Source organism: Fusarium subglutinans (genome assembly GCF_013396075.1).
Source record: "Fusarium subglutinans strain NRRL 66333 chromosome Unknown NRRL66333_c0000435, whole genome shotgun sequence".
In the NCBI taxonomy this organism is placed as follows: domain Eukaryota; kingdom Fungi; phylum Ascomycota; class Sordariomycetes; order Hypocreales; family Nectriaceae; genus Fusarium; species Fusarium subglutinans.
In genome coordinates, this window is record NW_023502498.1 from 1 (window position 1) to 14,588 (window position 14,588).

General features: G+C 47.6%; 5 protein-coding genes across 5 annotated transcripts; 1 reads left to right on the forward strand and 4 right to left on the reverse strand.

The window, feature by feature from the left end:
- Window positions 1-2,035: 2,035 nt before the first annotated feature.
- On the forward strand, window positions 2,036-3,244 carry FSUBG_13929 (uncharacterized protein; the record flags this gene model as incomplete). The annotated part of the gene is made up of 2 exons (XM_036678871.1): window positions 2,036-2,075; window positions 2,145-3,244. The coding sequence occupies 2 exons, from the start codon at window positions 2,036-2,038 to the stop codon at window positions 3,242-3,244; spliced, it is 1,140 nt and encodes a 379-aa protein (XP_036530604.1).
- A 1,764-nt stretch (window positions 3,245-5,008) lies between these two features.
- On the reverse strand, window positions 5,009-5,958 carry FSUBG_13930 (emopamil-binding (phenylalkylamine Ca2+ antagonist binding); the record flags this gene model as incomplete). Its single annotated transcript, XM_036678873.1, has 5 exons — window positions 5,009-5,113; window positions 5,381-5,413; window positions 5,470-5,606; window positions 5,665-5,691; window positions 5,757-5,958. The coding sequence occupies 5 exons, from the start codon at window positions 5,956-5,958 to the stop codon at window positions 5,009-5,011; spliced, it is 504 nt and encodes a 167-aa protein (XP_036530605.1).
- A 447-nt stretch (window positions 5,959-6,405) lies between these two features.
- On the reverse strand, window positions 6,406-7,602 carry FSUBG_13931 (DUF453 domain protein; the record flags this gene model as incomplete). Its single annotated transcript, XM_036678874.1, has 1 exon — window positions 6,406-7,602. One exon carries the CDS (start codon window positions 7,600-7,602, stop codon window positions 6,406-6,408), a length of 1,197 nt encoding a protein of 398 aa, XP_036530606.1.
- A 420-nt stretch (window positions 7,603-8,022) lies between these two features.
- FSUBG_13932 (uncharacterized protein) lies at window positions 8,023-8,646 on the reverse strand (the record flags this gene model as incomplete). The annotated part of the gene is made up of 1 exon (XM_036678875.1): window positions 8,023-8,646. The coding sequence occupies one exon, from the start codon at window positions 8,644-8,646 to the stop codon at window positions 8,023-8,025; it is 624 nt and encodes a 207-aa protein (XP_036530607.1).
- An 872-nt stretch (window positions 8,647-9,518) lies between these two features.
- FSUBG_13933 (STE STE11 kinase) lies at window positions 9,519-12,296 on the reverse strand (the record flags this gene model as incomplete). The annotated part of the gene is made up of 2 exons (XM_036678876.1): window positions 9,519-11,828; window positions 11,889-12,296. The coding sequence occupies 2 exons, from the start codon at window positions 12,294-12,296 to the stop codon at window positions 9,519-9,521; spliced, it is 2,718 nt and encodes a 905-aa protein (XP_036530608.1).
- Window positions 12,297-14,588: the final 2,292 nt, after the last annotated feature.

Sequence of the window (14,588 nt, forward strand, 5' to 3'; positions counted from 1 at the left end):
ATTACCCCTTTTTTATTAATTTTACAGTATACTATCTTCTTTATCTTTACTATTATAGTTAATTAAGCTTTAATAATACCTTCTTAGCTTACTACTTAATAGCCTTAAACTACTTATTATATAAGCTACTATAAATAGCTATAATAAATTCTATTTCCTTAGGCTTAGAATCTATCTCTTTAAGTAACTTCTTTTTAAGCTTATTAAGTACCTTAATCTTATGCCTAAGAAAGCCTTTATTAACTAGCTTATCTTAAATATTAAGACTATATAAGCTTAAGGATCTTATAACTAAAAAATACCTACTAAATATTAATAATATTATATAAATAGAACTAGTTATTTATAATTTTTAAGGCCTTATTATATAGCTTATTGTAATTATTTCTATAAAGGGCTTAGTTAATTGTTTTATTCCTGATTATATTAAGGCTTCCTTTTATTAGATATAAATAGCTAGGACTAGGCCTTTATAAGCTTTTTCTAAGTATTATAATAGTATAGCTATAAGGTTATTAGTAGCTATAATTAGAAGGTATAGAGGTTAGATTAGATAACTTACTATTAGAGTATATTAGATAATTAAAGTATAGTATTCTTTTAAAGTAGGTTATAGGAAGAAGATTTAGGCTAGCTAAAGAGTAAATAAGGCTTCTAAGCTGGCCTATTTATAATAAGGTTTAGGCTATAAATAAGGCTACTAACTTAATAATATTAACTTAATAAAGCTTTGCCCCCTAAGAGGTAATTAATATTTAAATTATACTAGACTTTAAAGATACTTAGATATACCTTTTAAGGCTAACTTATAAACTTAAAAAAATATATATATAAACTGAATTATATATATTTAAAGGTTATAAGTAACTTTATAAGTTATTATATTACTATATTAGCTTAATTATATAGTAGTTTAATTATAATACTTACTTAAATATAGTAATATATTTCTATTAAGGTAATATATTACTAATAAAAAGATTAAGTATTTAAAATAATATTAAATAGCTTTAATTAATAGAAAATACTAATATAAATAGCCTTACTTTCTTATATACTTATAGATTTAGAGGGACCCGGTGCAGAGGTTACGTGCTAGTAGGCGCATCGGGGTCAGCGCAGGTATAGGTTGCCTATTCTAGTTTGTGTATGATCTAAGCAAACAAGAAATGACAACAAAGCTCGGAAACCAAGAGACAAGATACAGTATTTGCTTTTGGTATTGTTTGTGTGACAAGCTGAAGGACACACACAGCAAAACAAGGCAGAAGAAACCTGAGTGAGCACGGCTGGGTGCTTACCACACACGAACAATACAGGCAGGGAGATCCTTGAGTATCTACTGGCCCAAATGGATTGCCCTGGATGCAGCCTGCAGGCTTTCGGAATGCATAGTGTCCGTTCCTGGTATCAGCCATTGGCCATTCGCCCATGGAACAATGCCTATTTTGGTTTCTCTGCGGATAGCCACGATAGTCCACGACGTGTCTTCCCATGAGGTTCTACCAAGGCGCTTCGTGGTATCACGATTACGAAATGTCTGCTGTTGGGCTCTACCAGACTTACACGGCATGAATCACGAGAAAAGGCCTCGGTAACGGGAATCAAAGTCAGAGAGAGCATCGCGGCCTTTGCGCGACGTTTGTTTTGCAAGCCATTGTGCGTGCCAAGTATCTCCTATAATGCTCGGCTATACATACCTCCCAGACTGGGATAGACATGACTGGCCGCCTTGTTCCATGCTGAGGCGTCATCTATCGGGTTTGTTAGAAACACTCTCCCTGCAGGGTTTATTTGGGTGTGAGGTATTATACATACCTAGATGTTTTTGACACACCACACACCACCACCCGATATTCCTACTTAAAGGTATCGGATTGCACTTCCACTTCCACTCCCGATTTTACAAAGTTCATATCCAACACGCCATCACCTCTATTCAGCACTTTGAGCAGTCCTTTACCAATACCTTTCTCCATCAATGACCCTGTTGCGTCGAGCCTGTCAGGACCCAGCACTTCCACCTCAGTCAGATATGACTCCTCATCTTATGGATCCCAAGGGTTTTATTCTGCGTGAGTCTGAGACCTTGTCTCTCTGATAGCTTATGTTCCGAATACGTTACTGACTTGACCCGACTAAAGAGAACTGCCTTGTGTCCACCCAAGGCTCGGATGCTGACTTTCAAGTCCTGACTCGGATCGACCTAAGTCGTCAGTGGTATGCTTTCGTTCTCAAGACAGAAGGCGGGAAACGCACCAAATATCTTGAGGAGAAGGCTCCTCGACTTGAGCGTGCACTCGAATTGCTCCACGAGGCCTCGGCTCGTTTGGTAGATCAGTATGTGACCTGTTACGGCTACGATCTTCCTCCTGGTGCCACCAAGAGCTCATCTGGTATGCGCGGTAGTTCAGTGAAACCAGATGTCATTGCTTGTAGCTCCTCTGACAGCGAAGCCTTTGCCTCGGACTCTGACGATTCTGCACTTCCTCCCCGTCGCTCCCACCGACGAAGCCATCGCAGTGGCAGGGTGGGTGGCGAAGCAGCCAACACACGACCGGACCGAGTAGAGGCAGATTCAGGTAGCGAGAGTGATGAGCCTACTAGTCGCCGTGCCCCTTTTTGGGTATCTCCTCCTCGTCCAGCAGGAATGCCATCTCACGGCCAGCCCCCTGCCCCTCAGCCATGGGGCTATTCGATGCCAATGCAGGCACAGGCACAAGCACCGGCACCAGTCACTGCCCCTATTCCAGGCATTCGACCAGGTCCCTCGATGGTTCCTCCACCACCAGGTAGAAACATTCCTATTCCGCCCATGGTTGGCAAGTCGTATCCTGCACGTCTCAACATCACGTGGGCAGGCAATGGAAAGAGGAACATGCTAGTCAACGTCTCGCCAACTGTTCACTACTTGCAGCAAGTTGCAGTCAACGAGGCAAACATGCGCCCTACGGGGTTTGCCAACTCATCTCCGGCGCCATACCTCCCTCTGCCGAATCGTTCTAGCAATGGTCACGCTGTTCTCAGAGCCATGGTACGCCGTGTCACGCTGGACGAGGATGAGACGTATGAGATTGCGGCTTTTGGAAATGACTTGTCTGCCTTGTTCCGCAGTACTTCGAGCATCCCCAAGTTCGAAATCGAAATCATCAATGCCAATGTTGTCCCCATGTTTCCACCAATGCCTCCTCCGCGTCCTGCCTCGGTTGCCTCCTCGCGAAGCAGCCTCGAAATTGCGGACTAGATCATGAAATTTCTTTGCACCACTCACAAGCACTGAGGATAGTACCACATAGTCTTTACAAAGGGTGATCATGTATCAGTGAGCATACGGCTAAGGCGAAACGGCTCGAATAGGGGTGTTCAACTACGTAGGGTATTGAGACGGGAGTCTTGGATGACAAGAGGTGTCTGCCAGTTAACAAACTGTGCACATTGGGTCAACTGGCGTGTTATTGAGTTAGGTTTGTTTTATTTCTCAGCCATTCTTCGCCAAACTTGCATGTCAACACTAGAATTGTACTTTGTGAATAGACTTGTCGTTGTTGTACTTGACTAAACTGCAACGGTTACATATTAAGCATCTGGCCGTCTGTGTCTAGTAGTTAGAGGGAACCTTACTGTGCGTTCTGCAGATTCGAACCGTTACCCCTGATACTTGCACTTGTGTTACTGCAGGCCTGTGCGAATATAATGACGAGTAATATTCGAGGTCGATAATCTGATGCTGCGTCTAGATCCAAGCTCCTATTGGCAGGATAATTCAAAGCACACGGGTAACCATAAGTCGAGTCACTAAGACCTAGCTCAGCTCCCGCCTCACTTTATTGGCACACGACGGCAATTACTCCGTCTTTACCACTGCAACGCACTATAATTGATGATCATGGCCTCATGGAGATGGTAGAATCAACGGTAACTAATCGATGCTAGGGGGACATTCGATAAGGGGGCAAATCGTTGAATGAGGCGGTAAAGAACGTGTGGCTGATATGCAATCTAATGCAGCTTCAAGCAGGGATTCGAGCACGGGAAACAGGGATTCTTCAAGTTAGTGAAGACGAATATCATGACTACTCTTGAAGATATCACAAGATAGAAAATGCAATGTATGTCACAAATTTGGGTGAAGACGAAGGGTGTTAGGGTGTCACCATGTTGTTGTTGGTGTTATTGTTGTTGATGCCGTTAGATTCGAGAACAGCTCATCTCCGTAGTGGCTGACCGTATTCTTTCACCGACTGATTATCATGCAAGCATATGCATATAGCGTCCAGCCCATCGGGATGCCGTGTTACTGTGACTTAACATATAGCGTATAGGCAATCGCCTCTAAAGAGAATCCTGAAGCAGTTTGCCAATGTCGATAGCCTCACGGCACATCATGACACGAATTGGAGAGGACTGCATGGGAACAAGGGTATTAACAGGCCAAGTGACTGGTTCAAAGAGGCTCGCCACAGAATAAGCCCTGAAGAGGAGTTGAGGCCCGCAACATGTGCTTGTGCTGTGAGCGCGGCTCACAGCGTTCGGAATCCGACAGCACGGTAAGAGCGGCTATGGAAACGAGGCGAGACGGGTTATGAGTCTAGCTAGACTGGTTATAGACTGTAGATGGAGAGGCAAGGGTGAAGAAGGGAGGGAAGCAAGATCCTGGCGGTGTAGAGTAGTGGGCCTTGTTTGGGCGAGGTTTGAGAGGAAAGGAGCTGTGAGAGGAGAATAGAGTCTAGTGATTATGAAACAATACACCACATTGATGTCACCTTGGCCGTGACAAGGCGTGTTAGCCTTCCACAAAGACTGGAAGTGAAGATTGACTGCCTGGACGTTGTGTAAGAATGGTATAGGGGGCTCCGACTAACACCATGCACTTCTCGGTCTACACAGCCAACTGTATTGCATAGCACTGTAGTGTACTGTAGTGTGGTGTCAGCCCATAACTTAATTCTAGAGCAGTCTGTTTGTATACTGTGTTGTTCCACTGCTTTTATCTACCACAGATGACCTTTCACCTGGAACCTGTGACAGCATCCGTCTGTACTCCACGCCTTATACCCATCACTCCCTCTTCCTCTCTCCCAAGGCTGCAAACGCCCTGGAAACCTGCAGCCAACTATCATGCAGCAGTACTACATCCTCAAGTTAGCCCAAGGGCCTGAATTTGGCAGTCTAACTCACCGAGAGGTACAATGGCCCAAGGCAAGTTGAAACCAACATAATAGATCCAAAAGTACACAGTCTCCGGGCGGCTGTACGCCAAGCCATGCACTCTCGACTCATTCCAGTTGGTCAGGTAATATAACGCAACGCCGTACACATGTGCAGTACAGACGATGACCTGCACGACGTGACGACTGTGCCAATCCCTAAGTATACCTACCACGGCGAGGAATGAGAGGGGTCCCCAGGCGAGCTGTAGATGTAGAGGCCGTGTAAGCCAGTGAAGTGAGAGGAGCATGCCCAACTTACACATGTGATGGTCTCCACGCTCACGGTGAAGATGTCGTGGGTCAGGTAGCGTGAGTCTGATAGAGTGTATTCCTTCCACAGCTGGGCGAAGAGGGTCGACATGCCAGGGAGCTGATAGCGGTAGACAAGATAGTATCCTTGACAAGTAAGCACGCATCCTGACGTTGTGACTGGGGGTCATTCTCTCTGCCTCACCTTCAAAGGCAACATGCAAGAAACCGCCTGCGATCAACTCCCAGTTAGTCTTTTCATCTTCCTCTTTTGTTCAAGTGCATAACTTGACTTACACAGCGCAAACCAAGCAGCAGCAAACTTATCGATGGGCCGCACAGGCTTTGCAGTACGTGTCGTTTGCCAAAGTGTGAGGCCAATCACAGCACCGATGATTGCACCAAAGGTCACTATCAACTCTGCCACTGGTGTGCTGTTGGGGAGATATCCTGGTATAACGGCGTCGACCGGAAAGTATGGATGTTTGAGGTCAGCCATTATTGTGCAACTTTGGGACAATCTGTGATCATGAGCAGATAGGAGAGTCGACGAGTAGGACTTCTTAGAGACCAAATAGATTTGAGCTCTAAACAGTGTAAACTCAATGGACTTGTGTGATCAGAATAGGTACCTAGGTAGGTAAATATTGAACAGACAGGCACACGGTTCTTTGGTGATGGTTTAATTAACCCCTTGTTCATCACGTGATGGCATCAACCACATGCAATTTCATTCTATCTCTTGAACATATGAATTTTGACATAGCTATGAGGTAGTATCAGTCGATATCTTGCAGAGTCGTATTTGTTGTAACTGCCGGAGCTGGGCGATATTTCATGTGTTCCGACTCATTCAAATCTGGCTTGAACCCCTGCAAACGTAGGCCAACCCAAGATCCCTCCAATAATATACAGAAACTTGTGAACAACACACTCAATCAAATTCTCAATAGTATACATCCCCCTTCATGAGTATCCTGGCCGTCCGTAAGAGTTGCGCAGACTCAATCTTCCCATCTCGAATGACAGTCCCAATGTCAACTTTGCCACTCGGATGTCCAATACAAACCGTCTCCTTTGACTGACCCCCTATCAGATCAGACGCAAGTGTCCCTTTGAGTTGGGAAGCAGCGCCGAGGCAGAGTGCTAGAGTCAACGGCACAGCCTTGTGTGCCTGGCCCATAGACAAAGCAAGGCATCTGATATCAATGTCTGGCGAGCCACTTGAGGGGAACAAAAGGACAATCTTGGGAACACTCTCCGTGTTAGGATCGAGGCCCATGAGACTCGCGCCCGCTCGGCGTATCTCTCCAAGCTTTTTCTTGAGTTCGGGGCTTGACTCGACGATAGCTGGTGTGAGAGACAGGTGATCAGCAAGTCCCAAGCTTTCGGTACCGATGAAAACACCAGGATTTCCCACGTCCACAAGAGATGCCTTGATCTCGGTTCCGTCTTGCAGCTGGAGAACATCCACGGGGTTCCCAGTTGGAAGAGCTTTGCCGGTCTTTGCCCCAGCAGGATCAATGAAGCTCATGATGACCTTGGAGCCTGTTCCTGGGACACCGTCCATGATATACTCTCCTTGATGTGTATACTTGAGAGGTTCGCCCTCAACTCGGAACCTTGAGCTCATAACTTTATTAGTATTGGTATTCAAGAACCGCACAGTGGCCCACAGCAATCCATTCTCATCCTGCTCAACAGTCTTGGCCATGGCCTGAGCCGACAGCAGTCCACTATCCCATGCCGCAGGGCCAACCAAGGACGACATGTTACCGCAGTTCCCAGCCATATCGAGGCTTCCATCGCGTATTCCAACTTGCACAAATGTGAAATCCACATCCACGTCTTCTCTCGAAGGTGATCCAAGGATGACGATCTTTGAGGTCGACGAGATGCCCGAGCCCATGCCATTGAGTTGGCGTCCGTAAGGATCGGGCGAGCCCATTGCTGAAGGGAGTATTTTATGCCATTGAGATTCTGGAGGAAGATCTCTACGATGGATGACAAGACCGTTTGATGTTCCGCCACGCGCAAACGATGCAGGGAAGCTTGAGGCTGGTGTTGAGGTAGTCATCAGGCGGGTTTGGGAGAGCCTGACTGTATGGATGATGTGCCGTGGTAAGGGTTTACAAGATGCCATAGTTGCCATATTCCAGCCGAATAAATCTATAAAAGTTGTTTATAAGTCGACAAGATGTTATGTTATATAAAAAGGTTCAGGCTGCCCGGGGATAGCTCGGAGGTCCGAGAGCGATAGACGCTGAATGTTTAGTGGTTCATACGCTACAACATCACTGCATCTTAGGCACCTTGGCTCCAACTTGGACTTCTAAAAGATTGTATCAATCAATTCCTTGATGCTGCCATAGCCCCAGCATGTATCTATCTGACTGACTGACTGACTGCATAAACGAAACTTACTCTGACAAAGGAACGCAAGACATATCATTAGCCAACAAACAAAGATCCTTGGAGAATAACCCAATCTCATCCTCAGCCTCAGCCTCAGCCTCAGCCTCAGCCTCAGTCTCAGTCTCAGTGCCGCCGTGATCTCTAACTATTAGTCCTTCTCAGTCCAGAATCTCCTCATGATCCGATCAGCATAGTCCTCGTCCATGCCCCAATTGTCAACAGCATCCTCGATCCCATCCTCCATCCGCTCGATATACTCCTCTCGGGGCACGTCCTCCTCAACCCTCATCTCATCAACATACACCAAGGCCCTCAGCGTCTCGTCCCCCTCCTTGTTCGCATTCGCCCACTTGACATCCACCTGGAACTTCTGGTATGCCGATGGAACGCCTTCATATCTGTCCAGGCTCTCTTCGTCTTCTGCCGGGACAAGGTACAGCAGCCCATATACACCCTCCTCGGGCTTCTGCTTCTGCTTCTCTTTGTCTTTGCCCTTTGTGCTCAGCTGGCAGTTGTCTTCAGCTTCTGGCGTTTCATCGTCGTCTGAATCGATGGGGAGCTGCACGATGTTGGCATAGCCGCGTTCGTTGATTATCCATCTCCAGCCCTTGAGATAGGCGAGGCCAACGGGTGTGGAGTATGGGCAGCGCCTACGCATCTGCTTAGTCGAGAGGTTTGATCCGTATGCAAAGTAGAGAACCTCTGACAGGTTCTCCTGCTTGAGCGTCATGGTGCTGTCCTGCGAAGGCTGGCTATCGCCCTGAGAGCTCATGGTTGCTCTGGCTGTTGGTTGGGTTGGCTTATTATATAGCCTCTAGACTAAGCTCGTGTGTTAGTCGAGACTGAGCATCCATGTCCAACAGTTTTCGACCTACCAATAATAAAAGTGACTGCTCGGCCGGCGTAGACTCAGAAAATCAGCGTGAGCTCACGAGATGTCGGCGTGAACTTGTGCCGTCCTCGACTTTCTTGTATGATGAATGGTAGACAACTGAACCGCCTCTGGGCGGCCTGAAGCATCGAGGCAAATGGGACTTTCGAGTGACGGTTGTGGGTTGTGAATAGGCAGCAAGGCGCTTCAAGCCTCCGCCTCGCACCATCTACTACCAAGAAAACATATACATTTCGAGTTTACAACAAGAATCCGAGCGAGCAAACCAAGTCACGTCCGTGAAAATTGGAACTTTGGTACAATCCCTTGTCTTTGTCTTTGTCACAATCCGTGGGCTGTCTGTCTTGTGTCTTGAATTCTTTAGTCTCTTGACTCATATTACTTAGTACTTTCATCTTCTCATCTACCAAACTCCTTGCCCCATGTCTAAAGAGAAAATGCTACCCTTCATCCATCCCAATCCTGATGCAATCCTCTAGTTAGTTCAGGTATTATTAAATCAGAGCGAACGTGGTTCGCAAATCATTCGTCACGCATACGCCACACAGGCATCATCTTGTTTGCAAGTTAAAAACACATTCTGCTTCTCACAGGCCACGCCTACTCATGATTTTAGTAAATCCTCCAAATTCACACCCATCAATAAATAATAGCCTTGCAGCTTCCGTATCCCATCAACAGCAACATTGAGCACTTCGTAATTCGTTCAGCTTTGGACCCCAATGGAGCCTGATAACCCGCCCGTATCACAATTAGGTGATTGGGATCAGGAAGGGGCTGAGTATCAGCTGATCCGCGCTAGGTCGTAGGTTGTGGTCAATTTCAAAGGTTTGCGCAAGGAACTCTTTGGCTGCCTCGCTCGCGTGTTCAGGGATTGTAGGAGCCGCCTTTCCGCCCCCAATCTTGAAGATAGCCTGGAGCTGACTGCAGTCGGGGAAAGGGTGACTACCAGTCATCATCTCCACCACCAAACATCCAAGCGACCAGATATCTGCTTTGCGAGTATACGATGTTTGCTTCACAACTTCAGGCGCCATCCAGAAAACGGATCCTTGCAGTGAAGGCCGGTGCTTGTTGTTGTTGGCCCCGTTTAGAATATTGGAGGCCTCCAGCTTCTTTGAAATCCCGAAATCAGATATCTTGATGGTTCCTTTGTTGTCCACCAGGATGTTGGCTCCCTTGATGTCGCGATGGATAATGTCTCGGTTGTGTAGGTACGAAAGGCCAGTCAGAATCTGTCGAACAAAACTGCGTACCAGCGGCTCTGGGAGCGCACCGTACGAGTTGAGTATCGTCTGAACTGATCCACCAGGCACATACTCGAGGAAAATATTGAGATAATCAGCCGAGGAACTGCAACCAAGATATTGCACAATATTGGGATGTCGAAGATCGCGAAGAAGGCTTATTTCTCGCTTGAGTGCTTCAATCATGCCCTTCTTGCGTGTGTCGCCCTGACTGTTGGCTCCGGGCGCAGGTGTCTCGACCTGTTTCACAGCGAGAAGCTCTCCAGTAACAGCATGGAGAGCCAGGTACACACTGCCGAACGAACCTTGGCCGATCAGCGCACCCTTCATCCATTTGTCGTCGCCCCAGGACTCTCCAGCCAGGAAGCTCTGTAGCTCCTCGTCTACGTCGTCGCCATCATTGGTCAATGCCTGGCGAAGCTCCTGGAACGACCCGGAGCCCGTTGAGTTGTCACCATCATAGTAGCTTGTGGCCGTGGTGTTACCCTCAGGGTCAGTGACACTCAAAGCAGCCGAATCAGAGCCACTTTCAGTAAAAGAGACATAAGACTTGCGATTGGGCTCGAGAGAAGACTCCTCTTGAAGTGTGTCAAGCACCGATGATGTTACTGAATCCCGGTTGTAGGCATTCTGAGGAACACGGATATGGGAGTCCCGAGACTTCACCTTGGCAAGCTGAGAGTTGGCATTAAGCCAAGAATCGGCAATGGTTGGAATAGGAGGCGCATCCTGGATACTAGAGGCAAAGCTGAGGCTGCTAGCAACGCTGAGCCGGCTGTTGACCTTGCTCAAGCGAGTTGACCGTCGCATGGAAAGTCGGGCTGTGCGATCAATATCTTCTCTGGTGTGGTCAGGGAAGTACGAGGTGAGATCAGAAGCAATCAGCTCGCTGGGAGGTCGAAGACCGCCAAACTGTCGCAGGGCTCCGACACGTCGAGCCGGCCGCGACTCAATTTCTGATGGAGGGCGCTCCAGATCCTTGGCTGCATTGTGTAAATTTCGCTCCCGGTCCTGGTAAGATATTGGCGACAATGGGGACTGCAGTTGATCATTCCATTTCTCCCCAAGCATCTTCTGAACCTTAAGTTGACTTCGCTTGTCCACTGTTTCCAGAGCTCGGGCGTGCTTCTGTTGTTCTTCTTCCATTGCAATGGCAGCAGCGCGCTGCAGTTCCGCCTCCCCTGGTTCGCCTGCCGGAACCCTCCTCAATATCAGTCGATTTCGTTCCGGTCGTCGTTGGTCCTTGATAATCCGCCAAAGTTCTGTATCACCTAGTCGTCGGCACTGGCCTGGATCAGGATCGATGCCAGCCAAAACCCAGAAACAGTAGTTTCTTTCGTGGTCCTCACGCAGAGCGAACTTTCGAAGCGTCACCCGCATCACCTCCTCGCAAGTACTACACGCGGAAATCTTGACAACCTTCGTAACGCCGCCAGTCGATATAACGCGAATAACTTCTTGACCCTGTGGTAAGGCAGCCATCAGTGAACCGTCCATACTGGAGTTATTCCTGGTATGGGTCGTTACCAGACGGTTTGCCGGAAGATCCGGGTTGGTAATCAAGATCCTTTGGCCTTGGACATTTGCAGGGCTTGTGGTATATGTCTTCCCTCGGGCCCTTAGGTTCCGCAGATCGGTACCGGGGAGAGGGGAGTTTGGTCTTGAGGAATTCATGCCATTATCCAAAGCACCGTGTAAATCCATTTGCCTTGAAAACCGCTTGTTGGAAGCAGATGTCGGAACACCTCGAGATGTGTGCATTCTCGGTGAGTCGTGGGGTGCAGTGATGTGAATATCGAGTCCGCCAAATGAATCCTACACACAAACAGTCAGTCTGAGTGCCCAGCAACTATAGGCATCGCCGATATAGCCTACCCGATTCCGTTTCTTCTCGTTGGCATATGCCCGGGTTCTCAGCTTTTTGATGCTGAGGAAAAGGCGGACGCGATCGCCGACCTTCTCGACACCCATTTCTTTCAGCACATCTTTGTCCATTTCTAGAAGATTTTCGCCGTTGATGTGATTTTTTCGGAAGATCTTTTCATACTCGCCGCACTTTACAGATCGCAGGTATTCGCAGACCTGCTCTTCGTCCCAGTTCTTGACGGATTCGGCGGGGTCGCTTTCGTTGAATTCGGATTCTGTCGGGCTGCCGTAAGCACCTGAAGAGGGCATTGTGGGAGCTCTCCTGGAAGGCGCCATTGTGGGTTGAGAAGGAACAGGAGTAAGAGACGAAGCACCCAAGCCGGCGGGAAACGACGCTTTTGAAGCCAGCATGGTCATGGTGAATACGCAGCCAAGAGTGAACGCGACTGGTCTGAATCAAGTTATTGTCCGTCGTCAAATGGCGGCACCTGGGACACCAAAACGAGGCGGGATGCCCAGACCCAGCTGAGTCGATCGATGGTCGCTCACACGATGATAATTGGGGTATGTGCGAAGTGGCGGAGGATGGGATATAGAGCCAGTGCAAGCTCTCTTCTGTATTATTAGTAACGCGGAGCCAAACAAGTAGAAACAGCGATCAACGCGAAGCACTTCATAAAGAAATGAAGAAGAGTATAAAGAGTAGAGAGATCGGGTCCAGATCCAGATCCACCAAAGCTGAAGCTGAGCTTTTGGTGGTGAGGTGAGGTTTGGAGGAGAAAGAGTGACGATGGGCGGACAATGGTGAGGTGGAATACAAATTATTAGCCAAAGAGGCCAGGCCTGAGGGGGAATGGGACGGTTTGGCAGCTCGGGTGCAGGGGAATGGAGAATGAGCAGGGGACTGGCGGTGGTTGCGGCGAAGGTACCACCAAGACAGCGGGTACTTTGAGCTAGAACATTTTAGTGCGCATCGGTAGTACCTATCAGCAGCGCCCACCAGGTATCTGCAAGACCTGCAGGTACCTCCGTAGACGGTGCAGTGGTGCTTCATTAGCCTAGTTCAGGTTTGGGGTGGGGGACGGGGGGTCTTGGCCAGCTCTGAAGCGTCAGATGTGGCCCCTGTAGGCTAAGGTAATAATCACGCTGTGATGGATGGAAGGCTCACGAATCAATAGACGCCGGATGGTTGGATGACTCGCTAATGCGAAGGACCTGAGGAGTTGCGCGACACCATGCTACATACAGGGAGCAATTGTTAATGCTACGAAGATGGCCCGAGAGTCGGGTAAAACTCCACTATGAACAATACAAAGAGGTCAGCCAACACGAAGCGATCCCCGGAATCAGACCAAACCAGATGGAATGGGCGATCTGATGGCGCGGCGTCGCTACAGTGTTCCAGAGGGAAAAAGAGCTCCACATGCCACGCTGATCGTGACGAAAAGACAAGGGCAGAGCCGCCGCTAAAACCTTGTGTGCATAGAATGTGGAATTCTGGTCGCCTTGATGCACGAGAAAGAGATGAGCCTAGGGCTTTTGCCGACAATGGTTGGCGCGCGAGCGAGTTTCAAGTATGTTCTACAGTCTCCGCCCACGAAACATGTCGTGCCAGCTCTTCCAAAGATAGACGGACGGACGCACGGACGGACGAACGATGTCAATTAGCGCCATGACGAGAACCATCACAACTTGAAACTGAAGCACAAAGACGGGCAGTGACAGATATTGTGTCTGTCTTTGAGTGCATCTCGCCGTCACCAAATACTGAAGGTACACAACCTCCAACTTGGCTTGCTGATTCGTGGAGTGTCGGAGCATGAAACAAAGTGAGCCTAGACCCTGGCAGCTGGGATCGAGGCGCCTGTAAATTGTCTTGATAGGTCGGTTGCTGGTCCTGGATGAAACAGACCGTGTTTCGACCGGGGCCACTCGGATGACGCCGTCCGAGTTAAAAGAGCGCATTTCTCTCCGCTGTGCTGCGCTGTGCTGTGCTGTGCTGTGCTGTGCTGTGCTGTGCTGTACTGTACTCTGTTGTCCAGTTGTTTTCTTGCTGATTGTGTAGTTTGCCTGATACAGGGAAATGTCTAAAAACAATGTGTTGCTAATTCTTCCCAACGGGTTCGAGAAACAGCTGTGGAATGAAAAAATGTCCGTGAACGAACTATTGAATTATAGTGCTTCAGTGACTTGAAATGGGTGACTTGCTTCTTCGCATCGTGCATAAGAATGGTAAGTTAGCCGTAGCTTAATTGCTTATGTACCACGTGCTTACCGACCTCTCAAAGGAATGGAGGCTGTCAGGCCATATCCACACTTGCATTCACTTCCCACACCTAGGCAATTACCTATCAAGCTACTATAGGTACCTATCAGTAGTTAGGAACTTTTAATTTCGGCACTGTTTATTTAGGCTATAATTAGAAAACATATATCTATATATAATTAATATATAAATTTTAAGCTTTTTTATTAAAACTACTATTAAAACTATTATTTATTACCTTTATATTAGTTATTATTTTATAAAGTAAATAATATAGTTAATAAGCTAAGCAAGCGCTGCAAACAAGCAAGCGCTGCACTGCACTGTATAGCTAAAAATAGGCTACCTTATAGTACTTAACTACCTTAAATAAATTAAGTAAAAATCTAAAAAAAAATACTTTTATATATATTTTTTTTTAAGTTTATAAGTTAGCCTTAAAA